Source organism: Scyliorhinus torazame, chromosome 3, assembly GCF_047496885.1.
Source record: "Scyliorhinus torazame isolate Kashiwa2021f chromosome 3, sScyTor2.1, whole genome shotgun sequence".
Classification (NCBI taxonomy): domain Eukaryota; kingdom Metazoa; phylum Chordata; class Chondrichthyes; order Carcharhiniformes; family Scyliorhinidae; genus Scyliorhinus; species Scyliorhinus torazame.
In genome coordinates this window covers 261338450-261360450 of record NC_092709.1, presented here as the reverse complement: position 1 = coordinate 261360450, position 22001 = coordinate 261338450, and the positions used below count along the sequence as shown (strand labels likewise).

At 42.9% G+C, this 22001-nt stretch overlaps 1 protein-coding gene across 4 annotated transcripts in view; it reads right to left on the bottom strand.

Moving 5' to 3' along the window:
- Window positions 1–22001, bottom strand: part of LOC140409077 (probable E3 ubiquitin-protein ligase HERC1) — a 701933-nt gene that overhangs the window by 362894 nt on the left and 317038 nt on the right. For all 4 annotated transcript variants that reach the window (XM_072497165.1, XM_072497164.1, XM_072497166.1 and 1 more), the window contains 3 exons: window positions 20321–20853; window positions 8977–9737; window positions 6265–6478 (listed from right to left, as the gene is read on the bottom strand). In XM_072497165.1, the coding sequence (XP_072353266.1) occupies window positions 6265–6478; window positions 8977–9737; window positions 20321–20853 (1508 nt within the window). The remainder of the gene's footprint in view (window positions 1–6264; window positions 6479–8976; window positions 9738–20320; window positions 20854–22001) is intronic.

Here is a 22001-nt window from a genome sequence, read left to right as displayed (position 1 = left end):
GGCAAGAGCTATTGACCAGCATGGCACTCAAGTGGCTTTTAGTGACAGAATTAAGTGCTTTCCATTCACTTCTCTTCACGCTTGAGTGATTTTGAAGTGGTCAGCTGGAAACTGATAGCACTCAACATTGTTGAAGTAGTCCATCAAAGCTTGGTGTTCATAAACATTGCAGTTAGAACACTTCAGAATTACTCAAATGTGAAGGAAGATGAAAGGAACAATGCTGATAGCTGTGTGTGTGTGTAAGCTGTCAATCACAGCCCAGGAAAATCAATATCAAAGATAAATGAATGGCTTGCAACTCAAAGATCTGGGGGTGTCTAAACACAGCTGACTGGTTTTCTCTTTCCAGGAATTGATTCATGTGCGTCTTCTGTCTGAGCCAGGTGTATTGCCCAGCTAAGTTAAAGCAGTAATTTTTTTCACTGCCTCTGTCTGGACTGTTCTCTAGCTTCCAGGCAGAGGTCTTACTTCTGGGGGACTTCCTGACAGGGGTCTCTTTTCTGGGAGCTTCCTGATAGAAATTATCTTCTGGAGGGGTCTGTGGGGGGTGGGGTCCCTTGATTTAGGGATCTCCGTGGGAGGGTCCTTTATTAAGGGGGTCTCTGTGGGGGAGTCCCTTTATTTAAGAGGTCTCTGCGGGGGGAGGGGGGGTCCCTTTATTTCAGGGGTCTCTGAGGGGGGGGTGGAGTCACTTTATTTCAGGGGTCTGAGGGGGGGTTCCCTTTATTTAGGGGTCTCTGGGCAGGGACTGCATTCTGCTGCGGGGGAGGAGACCTAATTGCAATGCGGGGGGGGGGGGGGGGGGTGGCCCAATCACTGGATTCCCTTAAGAATTCCTCATAATCCTCGCCATGCATAAATTTGTATGATGAAGGATTGGGAATCGCTCCTAAATCAAGTGCAATTCAGCTCCGGTGTGAGAACATAGTCTCCCAAACAGAAAATGTTGCCCCTGGTCTACAATACATGGCTAATATTCATGTGTTGTGAAGCAGCCTAGCAAACCACTCAATTGTACAAATAGCTACTCAAGAATGTGGTCGATCTGTATCTTCTGAGGCAGCCAGGGGTGAACAATAAATGTGGTTATTATGACCTAACAGCCAGGAAAAATATGAAAAAGGAAAATTACTTCAGAGAATACAAAGAACAAAGAAATGTACAGCACAGGAACAGGCCCTTTAGCCCTCCAAGCCCGCGCCGACCATGCTGCCCGACTAAACTACAATCTTCTACACTTCCTGGGTCCGTATCCTTCTATTCCCATCCTATTCATGTATTTGTCAAGATGCCCCTTAAATGTCACTATCGTCCCTGCTTCCACCACCTCCTCCGGTAGCGAGTTCCAGGCACCCACTACCCTCTGCGTAAAAAACTTGCCTCGTACACCTACTCTAAACCTTGCCCCTCTCACCTTAAACCTATGCCCCCTAGTAATTGACCCCTCTACCCTGGGGAAAAGCCTCTGACTATCCACTCTGTCTATGCCCCTCATAATTTTGTATACCTCTATCAGGTCTCCCCTCAACCTCCTTCGTTCCAGTGAGAACAAACCGAGTTTATTCAACCGCTCCTCATAGCTAATGCTCTCCATACCAGGCAACATTCTGGTAAATCTCTTCTGCACCCTCTCTAAAGCCTCCACATCCTTCTGGTAGTGTGGCGACCAGAATTGAACACTATACTCCAAGTGTGGCCTAACTAAGGTTCTATACAGCTGCAACATGACTTGCCAATTCTTATACTCAATGCCCCGGCCAATGAAGGCAAGCATGCCGTATGCCTTCTTGACTACCTTCTCCACCTGTGTAGCCCCTTTCAATGACCTGTGGACCTGTACTCCTAGATCTCTTTGACTTTCAATACTCTTGAGGGTTCTACCATTCACTGTATATTCCCTACCTGCGTTAGTCCTTCCAAAATGCATTACCTGACATTTGTCCGGATTAAACTCCATCTGCCATCTCTCCGCCCAAGTCTCCAGACAATCTAAATCCTGCTGTATCCTCCGACAGTCCTCATCGCTATCCACAATTCCACCAACCTTTGTGTCGTCTGCAAACTTACTAATCAGACCAGTTACATTTTCCTCCAAATCATTTATATATACTACAAAGAGCAAAGGTCCCAGCACTGATCCCTGTGGAACACCACTGGTCACAGCCCTCCAATGAGAAAAGCATCCTTCCATTGCTACTCTCTGCCTTCTATGGCCTAGCCAGTTCTGTATCCACCTTGCCAGCTCACCCCTGATCCCGTGTGACTTCATCTTTTGTACTAGTCTACCATGAGGGACCTTGTCAAAGGCCTTACTGAAGTCCATATAGACAACATCCACTGCCCTGCCTGCATCAATCATCTGAGTGACCTCCTCGAAAAACTCTATCAAGTTAGTGAGATACGACCTCCCCTTCACAAAACCGTGCTGCTTCTCACTAATACGTCCATTTGCTTCCAAATGGGAGTAGATCCTGTCTCGAAGAATTCTCTCCAGTAATTTCCCTACCACTGAAGTAAGGCTCACCGGCCTGTAGTTCCCGGGATTATCCTTGCTACCCTTCTTAAACAGAGGAACAACATTGGCTATTCTCCAGACCTCCGGGACATTCCCTGAAGACAGCGAGGATCCAAAGATTTCTGTCAAGGCCTCAGCAATTTCCTCTCCAGCCTCCTTCAGTATTCTGGGGTAGATCCCATCAGGCCCTGGGGACTTATCTACCTTAATATTTTTTAAGACACCCAACACCTCGTCTTTTTGGATCACAATGTGACCCAGGCTATCTACACCCTCTTCTCCAGACTCAACATCTACCAATTCCTTCTCTTTGGTGAATACCGATGCAAAGTATTCATTTAGTACCTCGCCCATTTCCTCTGGCTCCACACATAGATTCCCTTGCCTATCCTTCAGTGGGCCAACCCTTTCCCTGGCTACCCTCTTGCTTTTTATGTATGTGTAAAAAGCCTTGGGATTTTCCTTAGCCCTATTTGCCAATGACTTTTCGTGACCCCTTCTAGCCCTCCTGACTCCTTGCTTAAGTTCCTTCCTACTTTCCTTATATTCCACGCAGGCTTCGTCTGTTCCCAGCCTTTTAGCCCTGACAAATGCCTCCTTTTTCTTTTTGACGAGGCCTACAATATCACTCGTCATCCAAGGTTCCCGAAAATTGCCGTATTTATCCTTCTTCCTCACAGGAACATGCCGGTCCTGTATTCCTTTCAACTGCCACTTGAAAGCCTCCCACATGTCAGATGTTGATTTGCCCTCAAACATCCGCCCCCAATCTATGTTCTTCAGTTCCCGCCTAATATTGTTATAATTAGCCTTCCCCCAATTTAGCACATTCATCCTAGGACCACTCTTATCCTTGTCCACCAGTACTTTAAAACTTACTGAATTGTGGTCACTGTTACCGAAATGCTCCCCTACTGAAACATCTACCACCTGGCCGGGCTCATTCCCAAATACCAGGTCCAGTACCGCCCCTTCCCTAGTTGGACTGTCTACATATTGTTTTAAGAAGCCCTCCTGGATGCTCCTTACAAACTCCGCCCCGTCTAAGCCCCTGGCACTAAGTGAGTCCCAGTCAACATTGGGGAAGTTGAAGTCTCCCATCACCACAACCCTGTTGTTTTTACTCTTTTCCAAAATTTGTCTATCTATCTGCTCTTCTATCTCCTGCTGGCTGTTGGGAGGCCTGTAGTATAACCCCAACATTGTGACTGCACCCTTCTTATTCCTGATCTCTACCCATATAGCCTCACTGCCCTCTGAGGTGTCCTCTCGCAGTACAGCTGTGATATTCTCCCGAACCAGTAGCGCAACTCCGCCTCCCCTTTTACATCCCCCTCTATCCCGCCTGAAACATCTAAATCCTGGAACGTTTAGCTGCCAATCCTGCCCTTCCCTCAACCAGGTCTCTGTAATGGCAACAACATCATAGTTCCAAGTACTAATCCAAGCTCTAAGTTCATCTGCCTTACCCGTAATACTTCTTGCATTAAAACTTATGCACTTCAGGCCACCAGACCCACTGTGTTCAGCAACTTCTCCCTGTCTGCTCTGCCTCAGAGCCACACTGTCCCTATTCCCTAGTTCTCCCTCAATGCTCTCACCTTCTGACCTATTGCTCCCTTGCCCACCAAAATACAAATACCTAGTTTATAGATGTGCTCTGAAAAACAACAGTGATACATTTTTACTAATGAGGAGGAAGGAGATAAGGAATGAGATGTCAGAGCAAAAGATATTGAAACAAATTCAGCAAAGGGTAGAGGAAAATTGTGCTGCTGTGATTGATGGATCAGTTATGAACTTCCTGCTCCAATGTTGACATCATACTGCCCACGTACTGATAATCAGTAAACATGCTACATTTAATAACCTAAAGGTGTATGAGCCATATTTTCTCCTTTATATTAGCCAGGTGGGTCAGAGGCTTTACGTCAATCTACAGGTGGAGATCTATGGACCAAGCCCTCCACCAATTGTTTTGGTGAAACAGTAAACGATGCTGAAGGGTTGCCTGAAGGGGTCTTATGGTTTTCCCTCTTCTCTTCTACTCAAAAAACACACCATCACTGAGAATTATATCTGATTATCGAGCCAAGATTGATAGATTACCATCTGAGAGGAGACTTGACACAAAGATTAGCCATGGATGATATTTTAGCTCAAGGATACTTTATGCAATTCAACACAATTGCTAGTTGTGACCTATCGAGTCCTAATAGTTAAGACTTTAAAGGCAATAGTATGCAACATTGCAATTTAATCACAGCGCTTGTTGAAATTATTTTTTAAAAAGCAGGGTGTCTTCTGCTGAATATACAATTCAGTGAAATCAGCTTGTTTTATTGCACGTTTTAATGCGATTTCAGCATCTAATTTTTCATGAAAATATGAAGTTCAATTGTACCAACCAGATCAGTCATAAAAAACTAATTTACACTTTTCAATGTTAGAATCGAGCAGCCAAATAAACCATTTTTCAAAGTTCCTCAGTAGGCAACAAAGAAAAGTTTTGATTTCATGTTCTGCTTGGGCATTCTTGATTTTTTTCAAAAATATATTCTATTACTTTTCCCAAAGGTAGAGGAGTCTTGAACTAGAGGGTATACGTTTAAGGTGAGAGGGGAAAGATACAAAAGAGACCAGAGGGGAAATTTCTTCACACAGAGGGTGGAGAGTATCTGGAACGGGCTACCAAACGCAGCGGTAGAGGCGTGTACGATTTTGTCTTTTAAAAAGCAGTAGACAGTTACATGGGCAGGGTGGGTATAGAAGGATATAGGCCAAATACGGTCAAGTGGGATTAGTTTATTGATAGAAACTGGATGGATTGGACAAGCTGGGCCGAAGGGCCTGTTTCCATGCTGTAAACATCTACGGCTCTATTACCATTATGTTGGGACAGGGGACAGCTCTTAACGGTTTGTTAATTATGCAGAACAGGATTCCACATCCGAAAATGCAAATACATTATATAAAACAGCTGGAACAATTGCTTTTCAGCCTGTGATTCAAATCTATAGTACCTTTTGGTCAAACATCTAATTTTCTATTGATAAAGTTCCCAGAAATATTTTTAGGAAATTTCGTTTTGAGACCTTTAATTGGTCATGTGGGTGCCCTCAACTTTTAAAAGATTTTCAATCACTGAAAACGGAGGACAACATTTTGAGGGCAAAATATTGTAACTCACCATTGCTGGCCAATTATAACATGAAGTGTTAACTTACTGCTGTTAGTGCATCTGCTGTCATTTAAAAAAAAAGAAAACAACTTATCCTATATAAAAATAATTGTAGGCAGTACTACAAAGCTACCATTTTGCACTGCTGCCTCTGACCTCACTAGCTGAGTTGCCTCAAGTGTCACTAGATCCACAGACCCAAAGGAAAATGTTGAAACTGAGATCAAGCTGACAATCAAAAATGCAGGTCATATAGTAAATTACAACTGAGGAAAGTTACTGGATGTTTGACATTAAAGCTTGTTGTCCTCAATTAAAATATATTGAACTTATGTGTACCAACATAAATAGCACTTATGCAGAGGAAATGTGCTCAGATATTCTGAATCTAGTAGCAATGATAAACTGTACTAATACTAGAAATTTGGCAATTGATCAAAACCCTTACAGAATGACTTATTAGTAAAAACCTCTTAAGGGACTTCCCAATACAGATTGAATACACTATTTATCAATAAAAGAGAAGGCACTGAAATATGAAATGTATTATCGATATTTCACTCACTGTAAAACATTGACAGGCAAGAAAGGATTAAAATTTTCTAGTCCATTAGCAGACACTAAAGAACCCAAATTAGTAGTTGAAGAGGAGTTTGAAGCTGGCACTGAGAAGGGTACGCCCACACCTTCCTCAGAGGAGTTACTATAGAGAGAAACTGTACTAGATGAAGTTGATGCTGCTTGAGAGTGAAGTCTTGCATTTTCTGGTAATGAAGAATCTAAAATTAGGATTTGAAAAAACAAACATTTGAGTTAATATTTCTTTTAAACGAATGGTGCGTGAAGTTCTTCATATTCAATTGAAGAAAACCATCAATTAAGTTGAAGTTTGATATTCACAGACATAAATAAAGCTTGTGATAAATTTGCTGCTACCAGCCTTTGTGATGTATGTTCTCCTATCAAATTCTGGCATAGCATCAATAATCATTGACCTAATTCAATAATTTAATGGCACCAATTGACAATGTGCTGTCTAGACAATATTGATTCACTGAATGGATCCAGGTCCAGTAAAATTCTAAAATATTGTGGGCGGGATTTACCGGCTGTTCATGCTGACTGGAAATTCCAGTCCCTCGCTTGGGCACGTTTCCCGACAACGAGGGGTGCTGTAAACGGGAAATCCCATTGACAACGGCAAGACTATAGATCCCACTGGCGGGCCACCTCCCCTGCCAAAAAACACACAGCAGGCTGGTGGGAAAATCCCACCCTGTATCTTTCAGTCAAGTTGCTCAAACGTATCAAAGTGGAAAGAGACAAATTCTCCACTTATTTTTCTTTAGCTTAAGCATATTTGTCTGCAGCTTTCCCATTTCGTTTCCAATTTTAATGACACAATATTCCAATTTACATTACTTCTGACAGCTAGAATCTTTCTCCCCTGTATTAATTTATGTCATTGTAGTTTGTCTATTGTAAACTGCTCGCTCCCTTCTCACTTTTACCTCCAACAACAATCTTTTATTTTTCACCAATACATCTTCTCTTTGTATTACTTTCAGTCACACCATTTATTTTGATTGTCATAGAACTGCTTAAAATCTATTAGTTCTTTAATTTTCCCAAGTCCTAGCAAAAGATCATCGTCCTGATACTCGAAAAACTTTGCTCTCCAAACATGTTGCCTGACCTGATTTTTTTCTAGCATTTTTGTTTTTTATTGAGATCTCCGGCATTTGGAGTATTCTACTTTTGAATAACACATATTCTGTTGGGAGGGTGTCATACTAAATACAAGAAATAATATAGAAATCTCTCCTTTAAATTTTTTGTTTTTCAAGCCAGTCTACTTTAAAAAAAAAAGTTTTCTTCCTCATTGCACTCTAGCTAGATTCAACTTCTCCAATACTACTTTTTCTTCTATTTACTGTGCTGGTATAACACATTCTTTGATTCTATACTCGTTGTAGAAACTAATGGTAGATAGTTCATACAAACCAAGACTTTTAAAGTCAATTTTTTTTTGTTGCGACCTAATATTTGTATCTGACCTATTGAACCAAGGGAATTATTGTCCCCCCCCCGTTTTGTTTATGCCGAATGCACCAGGTAATTATTGTCCCCTGTTTTTGTTTAATCTAAAAAAGGTGCAATGTCTGGGAATGTCTCTTTTGCCCTCAGAGGGCACGTCCCTGCATCTGATTACATGAAATTTCTAGCAAGTGTACCTGAGGCACGTTGCAAACCCAATTGATAGTCGTAAATTGGTTGTTAGTGTAACTCTTAGAACATTCAGGATTGTTCAGCAAGTGCTGTCCAGTTGTGGAATCACATTTAACTTTAGACAGTTTTATTGAGTTTTGAAAGCATGGGCTGATTGAGTATGGTTAATACTCTGCTTATTTTGAACAGCCAAAGGGACATGCTTTTTGATACAATTCGCAAGTAATTGGGAATTACGGCCTATATATCTAGTATCATACTGGCATTTTCCAAAGCAACAATTCGACCAACGTCAATTTGCGAACATCAATCATGCAATATAAATTACTGCTTCCTCTGAAATGTGGCATTCTTGTCTCTGTCAAGCGCAAAACAAAAAGATTTGACAGCATAACTCTTTCTTTCAGCAATAGTCATGTTATGTACTACCAAACGAATATTATTAATGTTCAAAATATATAGTGAAAGATAGAAATAGAAAGATTTGCATTTACATAGTCTTTTGTACTATTTACAGCCAAATAAGTACTTTTGAAGTGTACTCATTTAAATCCCAAATCAAATTACTGCAGCAGTTATTCATCGCACTATCAATGCAGTTACAAAAGTTATGTGGTTATTCTATTTTAGAGCAATATGCCTTAATCATATAGCTTATAAAAAAAGCTTTAATCTCAAGTGCTATAATCAATACACCAGCTCTGAAATGATTTTATTTTAACTTAGCAAAAGAAAACATAGCATGCGAAACAGATTACATCCATCAATTCCCAACACCGTTGTCCAATATAATTTTCCACACAAGTGAGACTGACAAATGCAGCCTCACTTTATTACTGGATATATTTTTCATGGTCGAGATGCAGTTGGGACCAAACTACTTGGCTCTCTTAAATATCAAAAAATCAAAAATAAAAGTATATTTCTTATTTATTAAATGAAATTAGGCCTTTAATGAAGCAATAAGAAAATGTTTTTAAAGGGCTTTATACCAGTACTATTACACTACAATAATGAGGATAGGTAATTCTAAATGAATGTCCCTTACCTTTATTTTCCTTGGTTCCACAATCTCCCACCAGGGAATCCAATGCACCCTTGAAGATCATGACATGTGCACGTTCTAGATCAGCTAGCGAAATTACTCGTTTAATTGGGCAAGGTCGCACTGCCCATTTTACCATGCACCTCATTAAGTAATGAAGGACCACTCTAAGTTCAGCATTCTCTAGGGAGCTGGAGGAAGATTTGATACAGTCTGAACTACTAGGACAGTGGGCAGTTATATTTGGAACAAGGAGTAAGTCTGCATATTTGCCACAACTCAATATGACACTAAGGGTTTTCATAGCCCCAACGGAGATATATGAAAGTTGCACAGCACGCAATTCAGCTAGGAATAATTCATGGCTTTGTACACTCTTCTCAGGTGAGTTCTGACAGTTTTCAATTAAGTCAGCATCCATTTTCAAAGGACAACCCTTTTGAGCCTCATTTTCTTCACTATGATCAAGTAATTCTTTTGTGAGTACAGTTGATGATTCCTGGTTTTGTAAGTTGACGGGGTCTTTGTGGTCATCATCTGCCATAAATTTTGCAATGTCATCATCCAGCTTTTTTTCCAGTTCAGTCTTGACAACTTGCCCAGGAGAGTCTTTATTTTGGGTCATCTTGCTGCTTATTTCAGGTTCTTCATGGACTCCTGTCAGGTAGGTCAGGTCCAGTAACATGGAAGGTTTAAGACCATGAAGTCTTGTGATGTCAAAGTGAGAAGGCTTGCATGGATCCAGCGTAGAGAGTGGAGTGTCACTGGGAGACCAAGAATTCAGGAAGCTTTATTAGCAGAGGTTATAACACAATGATGAAGGGAGAATATAAGCAAAAAAGAAAAAAATAATAAAAGATGTGCAAAAAGAGAAAGTAAAACAGATATACAAAAGAAAACGGACAAAAAGAAAAATATACAGAAATAAAATGGATACAAATTGGACAGAAGTAAAATAAGAATCAAAATGCAATAGAAGCAGTGTTGTAATTAATTATTATTATTCATATTCAAAAATCACTGCTAGATTTACACTAATAAATATTCACAATTTTTTGTCAATCCCTAGTCTATTGTTAATACAATGGACAAAATCTTCCTGGAATTTGGCAAAGTGTCAGACTCAGATTGAAAACCGGCCTGTTACTCTGCAGTTTCACTGCCTGTTTTCCCTCCAGACCTTGAGCTGCTTTACAGAAAAGGAATAGACGGGGTTTATCATCATTCTGGTGGGGCGGGGCCTGATAGAGCCAGCACACAGCTCCAAAGAGTTAGGGCGCTGTCTTTAAAGGGTGCCCCAATCAGCAATTAAACCCAACAGCCCCCACCACGGAGGTTTCGGGGACTCATGTCCACAATGGAAGTATTGGGGCTCCCACCCACAGCGAGGTGTCCCCCTCCCCCCGGGACAATCATCAGGGGCTCCACCCAATCCTGACCTCCGTGGAAGTATCACAGATGTTCCCCCCTGCTCAGTGGCCGCTTTACTCCCCCACCTCTCCCATGCCTGCAGATTCCCCCCTCACTGCCCACTCTCTCCACCATCGCCACACATTAATGGAATCTCCCCTCCCCCCATGGGGCTTCTGCGAGGGCCTGGCCTTGGCACTACTCCCAGATCAGGTTAGCACTGCTAACCTATGCCAGGAGGCAGTGCCCCCTCCTGCATGTCCCTATTCCTCCTCCTCTCCTCCTCTCCCCTCCCTCCCCCACCCGGGTCCCCGGAGGGATCACCTCAACTGTTTCTCCTTTTGCCAAACCTGATATTATTTAGTGAGGGGGAATCATGTGGCAGGAGGCCGGTTAATAATATTGAAATGTTTTAAGATCCATTGACATTGCCGGCAAGGGGCAGGGAAAATCGGGAAAAGCAATCTTTCCGGGTGGAATAGCCTTTCCAGAGTCTCTCTGGAATTTTTTTGCCATTCTATCGGACGCCAATTGCGAGCTGAACATCACCCCCAATATCAACCCAAACCATTTTTGAATCCACACTACTCTTTCAATTCACCAGAAGTTTGCTTGTGCAGAGTGGAGAAAATTAGTCAGAGAAAACAGCAAAGACAGGAAAACACATCCCTAAAGTGAAATGCAATTAAAATAGTGAGGAATGAAAGTCGCCATAGTCCCCAAGGACCACAGGCTCCCTTTTTGAGAGAGAGCTGACTGGTGGTGATTTAACCTGTTGCTCACCACACCTCAGGTAAGGGGCAAGGTTGAGAAGGCAAGAGCCCTCGTGGATAGCCTCAGCCGGTTCAGGAACCTGTGATATTGGTGTCACTCCGCATCATGAACCAGCCGTCCAGCTATTGAACTAACCGATCCCCAAATTAGAATTCTTTAATTAGAAATAGTACCAGGCTAGCAGACATCTGTTTTTTCACTATTCTGGACTTCACTATAACTGAAAAGTTAATTTCTTCACAATATTTTAATTTATTTTTGGCTGAAATAAATTTGTTGCAGCGGGTACCTGATGGTGCAGAGTTTTTCAAACTTTTTTTCCGGGGATCCATTTTCACCAACCGTCCAACCTTCAGGACCCACGCCAACCGACCGTCGTGACCCACGCCAGCTGACCATCATGAACCAAGTCTGCTGACCGTCGCGACCCACACCGGCTGACCATCGCGGCCCACGCCGGCCGACCGTCGCGACGGTCAGCAGCGCCGCACGGTAGCAGTGGTTAGCACAGTTGCTTCCCAGCTCCAGGGTCCCAGGTTCGATTCCTGGCTTGGGTCACTGTCTGTGCGGAGTCTGCACGTTCTCCCCGTGCCTTCATGGGTTTCCTCCGGGTGCTCCGGTTGCCTCCCACAATCGATTAGGTGGATTGGCTATGCTAAATTGCCCTTAATGTCCAAAAAGGTTGGGTGGGGTTACTGGGTTACAGGGATAGGGTGGAGATGTGGGGTGCTCTTTCCAAGGGCCGGTGCAGACACGATGGGCCAAATGGCCTCTTTCTGCACCGTAAATTCGATGAGATCTATGAGACCCATGCGGCCAATCGTCACAACCCACGGCGGCCAACCGGCACGAACCAAATCGGCCGACCTTCACGAGCCATGCGGCTGACTTTCCCAAACCATGCCCGAACTTCATGACCCACCATTTTCGCTTGCCTTTAGTGCGACAGGTGTGCCTGCTTGGTCCTCACGATCTCACTTGATTTGTCATGCAATGTTACATTTCTGTATGAGTAGTTCATCAGAGGTCCTGGAGCTCACACCAGCACTGCTTTGTCCTGCTGTTGATTCTCCTGAGCCGCTCTCTCCAGCAGGTTTAGTTGTGAGATCCTGGCCTGTTTGTGTCTCTAGCCCTCTCTTCCTTATAAAACGATCCATAAAAATTTTTACTTGTTGCTCGTTTGGTGCTGACAAAATAGAGGAATTGCAATTGTGCCCAGAGCACGTGTTCAGAGCGTGTAACCTGCTCTCTGCCGTCACTTCAGGCAGGAAGACTGCATTGAATTTTAAAAAAAATCTTCTCCTGGATCAGTGTGCTGACGTCAGGAGGAGGCAGTGTTTCACGCTGAGCTCCTGGCATGTGCACTGATTAGGGGCACGCATGCGCAGCATGCCCGCATTCTGAAAGCAGATCGTGGCCATCATTTCTAAAGCTGGTCGCAGTCAGCATTTTAAAAAACTGGCTGCTAGGGCCGTTGCGCATTAATTCCCGCAATCGAGAAGGCTGCGATGGATGGCACCTCCCGACACCCACCCACAACCCACCCGCGGGTCGCGACCCTGACTTTGAAAATGACTGCGATCGTGTATCGAAACAACCAGCACGAATTCAGCTTCAAGAAGTATGGGGTGAACAAGGAGACAGGAGACAATGCTCGAGTGAGATGGAGACTGAATCAGAGTAATGAATTAGGTTCTTGTGGTAAATTCTGGCAAGTCTTTTTAGGTACATATAGAGTAGGAGTCAAGCTCTGACATAGAACGAATGACCTTCAAGTAAGTTTGACTATCTTGTTGATCAGGGAGCAGCCTGGTGGTGCCACGTATCTGTCAATTAGCTGAAAGTAGTTGATTCAATTGGTGTTAATTACTGGAGCAGGAAGTTAAAATAGCTTGTGACTCATCAGAGGGTCTATATAATAAGTAAACCTTTCAAACTGTATAATAGTAAGGGGTGCACAAGGAAACAATGCCGAAGTGAGAAGTGAATTAAGCTCATGTGGTTAGGTTCTGGTAAATATTTTTCAGGTTTATGTATAGATTAGGAGATAAGCTCTGACATAAAACGAACGCCCTTCATGTAAGTGAGATGGAGACCACACAAGTGTTTCTGTGGCCATAGATGTGACAATAAGATGATATATTGCCTCCTTGGTGCCAGGGTCCTGGATGTCAGAGTGGCCGCAGGCATTCTTCTGGGGAGTATGAACAGCAGAAGTCAAGGTCCACCATCAGTATCAATGACTTGACTAGGAAGGGAGAATGAGGTTCTGAAAACAGAAATCTCGGGATTACTTCCAGTCTCATGTGCTAGCGAGCATAGAATAGGAGAATTGAGCGATTGAACATGGAACTGGTGTAGGAAGGAGGGCATCATATTTCTGAGGCATTGGGACTGGTTCTGTGGCTGATGGGACCTGAAAATGGACAGACTGCATCTTAGCAAGACCAGGACTAACATCGTCCCAGGGAGATTTGCTTGTGCTGTTGGGGAAGGTTTAAACTAGTTTGGTAGGGGTTGGGAACCTTAGGGAGCTCCAATCTGAAGGAAGAAAAACTGGCAAAAGGAAGCAGAAAAGTAGTATAAAGCAAAAATAGAAGAAAGGTGAAGCATACTAAGTATCGAAGAGGATCAGAATAGCGAATAATTGCATGCAGTTCTGGTCACCACATAATCAGAAGGGCGTGGAAGCTTTGGAGAGAGTGCAAAGAAGGTTCACCAGGATGCTGCCTGGTCTCGAGGGTGTTGGCTATGAGGAGAGGTTGAATAAACTACAATTGTTTTCACTGGAAAGACGGAGGCTGAGGGGAGACCTGATAGAAGTCTACAAAATTATGAGAGGCAAAGACAGGGTGGATAACCAGAGGCTTTTTTTCCCCAAGGGTAGAAGTGTCAATTACAAGGAGGCACAGGTTCAAGGTAAAAGGGGGGGAAGTTTAAGGGAGATGTGCGGGGTACGTTTTTCACACTGGGTGCCTGGAACGTGCTGCCAGAGAATGTGGTGGAAGCAGGCACATTAGCAACATTTAAGAGGCATCTGGATGGGTACATGAATAGGGAGGAAATAGAGGGATACAGGTCGAGTAAGGGCAGAAGGTTTTGTTTTTATTTAGGGCATGATTGGCACAGGCTTGGAGGGCCGAAGGGCCTGTTCCTGTGCTGTACTTGTCTTTGTTCTTTGTTCTAAAGTTTAAAAAAGCAGAATTAAAGGCACACTATCCGAATGCCAAAGGGCATGATTTCATTGCCATTACGAAGATATGGCTACAGGGTGACCAAGATTGGAAACTGATTATCCAAGACTATTCGGTAGTTCGGAGGGACAGGTGAAAAAGAAAAGGAGGAGGGGTAAGTTACCAGATCAGTGCATTGATAAGAGAGTATCTTGGATCAAAGGATCAATTTGCATAATCAGTTTGGATGGAGCTAAAAAAACAGCAAGGAATAGCAAACATTGATGAGAGTGGTTTATGGACCACAAAACTGTCGTGGTAATGTTGGGTAGATATAAATCATGAAATTAGAAATGTGTACAATAAGACTACTTCAATTTACACATAGATTGAGTTACCCATATCAGTACTAATGCTCTGGAGGAGAAATTCCTGGAGTGTAACAAGATCAGTTTCTGGAGCAGTATGTTGAGAAGCCAAGTAGGGATTGGGCAATTTTGGATTTAACATTGTGTAATGAGAAAGGGCTACTCAACCTTGTGAAGGAGATTTTCAGAAATAGTGATCATAATATGAAAGAATTTGGCATTAAGATGGAATACAATGTAATTAATTCTGAAATTTGGGTCTTCAAGATCTGAGGAGCAAGTTGATGATGGTGGATTGGAAAAATACACAGATTTGACATTAGACAGGCAATGGCTAGTATTTAAAGACATTCATACAAAGTCTACAACAGAAATACATTCCTCTACGGCACAAACACAAAGGAAAATCAACCGTGGTTAATGAAATAAGTTAAAGATTGCAATATCTTAATGGCTTGCAGGGATGCTAGAAAAGGTGGTAAACCTGAGGATTTGCAGCAAATTAGAACCCAGCAAAGGAAGACCAATAATCTGATTAAGAAAGGTAAATTGTAATACGAATGCAAACTAACAGCAATATATAGATAGACTATAAAAGCTTCCTTAGGTCCATAAAATGGAAAAGATTAGCTGTGACAAATGTGGGCCCATTATAGGTCAGCACAGGAGAATTTATGATGGAAAAACTAAAGTACTTTGCGTCTGTCTTCACAGACAATGATACAGAAATATGCTGGGCAATCAAGAGACTTGAGAAACAGAGGAACTAAAAAAAATTGGTAATAGTAAAGAAGTAATACTTAAAGTTAAGGTTGATAAATCCCCTGAACCAGATGAGCTTCATTCCAGAGTGTTGAAGGTGGGACTAGAGAGATGGTGGATGCATTCGTGACTACCTTCAAAATTCTTTAGATACTGGAAAAGTTAATGCAGACAGGGAAGTAGCTAATGTAGCAAATGTAAGCCCAATATTTAAAGATGGAGGTGGACACTTTACAGACCTGTTTGCTAGTTTGGCATCTGTAGTGGGGAAAAATGTTAGAATCTATTATTAATAATTAAAAAGGAATGGTAAAATTGGGTAGAGTCGACAACGATGTATCATGTTGACAAACATGTTGGAAGTTTTGAGGATTTTAGTTGTTACATAGATAAAGGAGAACCAGTGGATGTGATGTATTTGGATTTTCAGTAGGATTTTGATAAGTTCTTACACAGGAGGTTAGTAAATAAAATTAGAGTGCGTGGGATTGGAGAAAATATATTAGTACGAACACAGAATTGGTTATTGTACAGTAGGCACAGTGTAGAAATAACCAGATCATTCTCCAGATTGCAGGCTATTACTAAAGGGGTACCACAAGGATCAGTGCCAGGTCTATAGTTATTCACAAACTATATGAATTATTTGGATGTGGAGATCAATTATAACATTTCCAAATTTGCTGATGACACCAAACTGGGTGGGATTGCAAGTAGAGAGGATGCAAGGAGACTTCAGACTTGGACAGGCCAAGTGAATGTTCTAGAACATGGCAGATGGAATATAATATGAATTTGTGTGAAATTATTCACTTTGGTGGAAAAAAAACAAGATAAAACATTTCTTAAATGGAGAGGTTGGGAATTGTGGGTGTGTAAAGAGACCTGGGTGTCAAGGGTCACTAAAAGCTAATATGTAGGTGTAGCAAGCAATTAGGAAGGCAAATGGTATATATAATAATAATCTTTACAGTCACAAGTAGGCTTACATTGCAATAACGTTACTGTGAAAAGCCTCCAGTCGCCACTTCCGGCGCCTGTTCAGGTACACAGAGGGAGAATTCAATATGTCCAAATTACCGTTTTCCTCCCACTAGTCTTTCGGGACTAGTGGGAGGAAACTGGAGCACCCGGAGGAAACCCACGTAGACACGGGGAGAACGTGCAGACACGGGGAGAACGTGAAGCCACAGTGTTAACCACTGTGTTACCCTGCTGAGTGTAGCTGTGCTGATGTTGGTCTTCATCACATGGAGAATTGAGTATAGGAGTAAAGATGTCTTGCTGTAGTTCGATAGAACTTTGGTGAGACCTCACCTGAGGTATTGTGTATAGTTTTGGTCGCCTTATTTAAGGAAGATCCTTACACTCCTCCTGTGGCAATGGGGAAGTTGAGGAAACTGGGCCTGTATTCTCAAGAGATTCAACAAATGAAGAATGACCGTGTTGAAACGTACAAAGTCCTAACAGGGCATGACAGAATAGATATAGATAAGGTGTTTCTGCTGACTGGTGAGTCTAAAACCAGAGGATATAATCTCAGAATAACAGGTAGGCCATTTAAGACTAAGATGAGGAGGAATTTCTTCACTCAGAGGTTGAATCTTTGGCATTCTCTATCCTAGAGGGCAGTAGAAGCTCAATCATTGAGCATGTTCAAGACAGAAATTGATGTATTTTTAGAACCACAAATGTAAATATTTTGCTGGAGACCAATGACATTAAGGGATATATGCACATAATGCAAGGACAGGGCAGGGCATTGTGGTAGAAGATCAGCCATGATCTAAATCAGTCATTTTCAAATGCAGGGTCACGACCTGCGGGTGGATCGCAGGGCCATTGGTTGTGACGTTTCTAATCATGCGAAATGCCACTACCAGCTTTTAAAAATGTCGACCATGACCGGATTTCAGAGTGCCAGCCGTCCCGCGCATGCATAACCCCTCAGCAGTGCGCAGGCAGGAACCCAGCAAGGCAGACGCCTCTTCCTGACGTCAGCGCATTGGAGTCTCCTCTCCAGAAGCAGTAGCAGGGAGCAGGCCACGTGCTCTGCATGCAAGAGAGATTCCTCCAATTTGCAGATGCCAGAAGTGCTGGTGTGAACTCCAGGGCCTCTGGTGAACAACTCATTAAGAAGCTAAAATCAGGAACAAAGCAGTATAAAGCGATTTTCTTGAGGTTTATTAATTGTGCCAATACAATCAGGATGCAAAGCCCATGTGTGTTCTATGCAGGAAAGTACTGGCAAATGAAAGATTACAACCCTGAAAATGTCAAAGACATTTGAAGACTAAGCATGGCAAGTTTGAGGTCAAACCACTTGATTTTTTTTCAACAGATGCAGTAAGAACTTACATAATCAGATAAAGTCCTCAGCAGAAATGTAACATCGAATGACAAAGCAAGTGCGATTCTGAGGACCAAGCAGGCTCACCTGTCACATTAAAGCAAAAATGGTGAGTCATGAAGTTCGACCAGCGTGGGTAGTGAAGGTCGGCCGGCGTTGGTTCTGAAGGATAGCCATTTGATAAAAATTGATCCCGGGCAAAAAAAGTTTGAAAAACACGGATCTAAATGAATGGTGGACCTGGTTCATTGCGCCAAATAGCCTAATCCTGTTCCTCTAATACAGTTGCCAAAAGCAAAGTTTTGGGTACAGCGCAGTTCACTTGACCTAGGTGGCTACACATAGGTCTGGATCTTCCGCGAGCTTGTAATCACTGGATTGCAACTCCACTCAAATCTTTTCTACACCTAGACACTGCTTCACATTACTGGTCAGGTTTTCCAAGCCAAACTTCCTAATAAATGACGAGTGCCGTATCCCTTGGAGAGCTCCCCTGCAGTGCTGTTGCAATGGGAGAGGACAGGACGTGCCCTTTTTTTTCTACGGCACAACATGCCATATAGTAAGTTTAATGTGAATGTTGGTGAATGGGTAGGTGTGGGATGTAGGTGGGCAAGGAGGGGGCTAGTCAGGTTTGGGGCTAGTTAGGTGCCATCAAAGCGAGGTACTTGGGTAGGGTAGTGGGAGTTAGTCAGGTGAGTGATTGGGGGTCAGTTCTGTAGTTACCAAGGAGTTAAACTACGAATATTCTGTCCAACTATTTGAATTTGTCCTCTTTGGCAGGAAGAATCCAAAAGCAGCTTAATATTTAAATTGAAAGAGATTGTAAAACTGAGGTACAGAGGAATCTAGGTGTCCTGGTTCATGAATCACAAAGTTAGTCTGCAGGTACAACAGGTGATTTGAAAGGCAAATGTAAATGCTGTTGCTGATTGCAAGGGGAATAGAATATAAAAGTGGGGATGTTTTGCTAGTTACACAGGGTATTACTGACCCTACACCTAGAGTACGGTGTACAATTCTGGTCCCCACATCTGGAATACGATGTACCGGTCTGGTCTCCTTATTTCATAAAGGATATCAATGTGTTAAAAGCAGTACAGAAAAGGTTCACTTCACTGATACCTGGGATGGGGGAAGGTTATCTGAGGAAAGGTTGAACAGGCTGGGTCTGTATCCATTGGTGTTTTAAAAAAAAAAGATCTTATTGAAATAAAAATCCTGAAGGGGCTTGATTGGGTGGATGGGGAGGCAGGGGCACGGTGGTATTGTCATTGGACTAGTAATCGAGAGCCACAGGGTCTGGGGACACAGGTTCAAATTCCACCACGGCAGATGGTGGAATTGGAATTCAGTTTAAAAAAAAAAAAAAAATCAGGAATCAAAAGTCTAATGATGACCATGAAACCATTGCAGATTGTCAAAATAACCCATCTGGTTCATTAATGTCCTTTGGGGAAGGAAATTTGTCACCCTTCCCTGGCCTACATGTGACTCCAACAATGTGGTCAGTTCTTAAATTCCATCAGGGGTGGACATAAATGCTGGCTCAGCCAGCGACGCCCACATCCCATGGACAAATACATTTTAAAATATTTCCCTTTGCCGGAGACCCGAACTAGGAGACACTATTTAAAAATGGGTCTCTCATTTAATATGGGAATTAGAGAATTTTTTTTCTCTCAGGATTGAGGGTCTTTGGAACTCTCTGACCCAAAGAGGGTCATTGGGAGGCAGGGACATTGGGCTGGATTTTCCAACATCCTGGTGGCATTTTCTAACAGCAGAGGCAGCTTGCGATTGGCTGATGGTGGGATCTTCAGGTCCTACCACTGGGGAACCCACAACAGTGGATCGCCTTTGGCGGACTGAAAGATCCTGCCAGAGGGAATGGCCAGAAAATTCTATGATAGTTTATGACCACTATCTTATTGAATGGTGGAACAGGCTAGAGGGGCCGAATGGCCTAATTCTACTCCTAATTCATATATTCGTATGGGTAAATCCTTAAGAACTACCTAGAGTTTCCAACTCTAGCTCAGAATAGAGACATTCATGGAGAGTCTCGTGGAACAAATGAATTGCCCATTGGCAGCTCAAACATCCTACGTAATTCCCACAGTGGGCTGCATATCAGGACTTCCATAGGGTCCTGATGATCCGGAGACTGGAAGATCTGGGCATTATATTTTCATGTACATGTTTTTAGTAATTATGTTCCTTTTTGAGATGAAGGGAATTCCTATCTGTACATGATGTGAGATGTGGAACAACATCCATCTTTCAAAAAAAAAGCACATGTTAAAGAGTTATATTCTGTCCCAATCCCTCTTCTACCCTCACATCTTTCCGCTTCAACTGTATCCGTTTCCATCCCATTCTTTTACAATAGATAGGATAGCCCAGTGGCTTCTTCCAATTATCCTGATAGTCCTTAAATTAATAAGTATACAGGGAGAAAAATACATTTCAGAATAAGATTAATTTCTAAATTAACGTAATATTTGTACCTGATGGTGATTTCCACATCTTCCCATTGTAGTCTTGCAGAGGTGCCTCCTTCTTTTGTAACTCCTAAAAGGGTTGCTTTGCGTCCCGAAGGCCTATGTACACAATGACCACCAACTCGGAGCCCACAGTCAATTCCACCAACAACTGCCAGAACAGGCCACACTTCTCTGCATAACATTCTTAGCTGTAGCTCAGCCAAGTCTGTGATGCCTTGTGCCTTATCTTCACCCTTGAATAACTTTTCGTCTTGTACTTTTGTTTCCTTATCCTCAAAAGTGCTTTTCTTTGCAGAATATTTACTTCGGCTTTTGTTCAGCTTCAAAATCTTTGCTTCTTTCATTATTGAACCAATTAGCTCAAGCCTACAAAGCATGTGCTGGTTAATTGCAGACAACCAAGTGTCATGGCTATGGAGTTTTCGGATCAATTGCACAGTTGCTTCTGCTAGTACAGTCATAAGAGGACAACAAAATGGTTCACCGGGCAGGAGGTCTCGTGAAATTCCACGCATCTGCATGTCACAAAGTGCCACCTGAAATATATGGGAAATTGAAACTTTTCATGGAAAACACAGTAAATTGGTTGCACAAACTCAAGAAAGTCACAGGCGTATTAATGGGCTCATAAGTCTACTAGGTTTACATTAATTCTGGATAAAGATACAATATTTGCACCCAATGGAATTTACAATACGGATACAGTTTAGCTCCTAAATCTTGTGTATAAACCAGAAATTACACTCCCTGTATCCAATAACTAAACAAATGCGGATAGCAAAAAGGTGATAACTAAATTAGACTTTTCAAAGATCACATAGTCTAAGCATAGTGGGTTTAATATTTCTGACCACAAGTGATAATTCAAGTTAATAAATATCAATGAAATTAAAATCAACATACACATTTGTAGAATTCAACTTACAGCAGCCTGCAGCCCCAAAAGTGGACTACTAAATTACACATGTTCATGGCCCAGGTGACATCACCACAAGAGCTCCAGCAGCACCAAAATGATGCTGAAGATACAATATTGTGGAATGTTGAATTACATACCCAAGTTTGGTAGGATCTTTTGGTATTAAGGTATGATCTTAACTCGTGATTGATCCTGGTTGACTATATTTTCTCTGGATTTTTAAGGTAGTCCATCAGAAAGACTGGGCTCATTTGGCCATCATTCCCTGTAGCCATTTTAGCTTTAATGACTTGTTTATCTGGTTCAGGAATACGGAGGTCCAAAACACACATCTGGGGCGAAATTCTCCGGTATCGGCGCGATGTCCGCCGACCAGTGTCAAAAACGGCGCAAATCAGTCCGGCATCGCGCCGCCCCAAAGGTGCGGAATCCTCTGCATCATGGGGGGCCGAGCCCTAACCTTGCGGGGCTAGGCCCGAGCCGGACTGATTTCCGCCCCGCCAGCTGGCGGAAAAGGCCTTTGTTGCCCCGCCAGCTGGCGCGGAAATGACATTGCCGGGCGGCGCACGCGCGGGAGCGTTAGCGGCCGCCCACGGCATCCCCGCACATGCGCTGTGGAGGGAGTCTCTTCCGCCTCCGCCATGGTGGAGACCGTGGCGAAGTCGGAAGGAAAAGAGTGCCCCCACGGCACAGGCCCACCCGCGGAACGGTGGGCCCCGATCGTGGGCCAGGCCACCGCGGGGGCACCCCACGGGGCAAGATCGC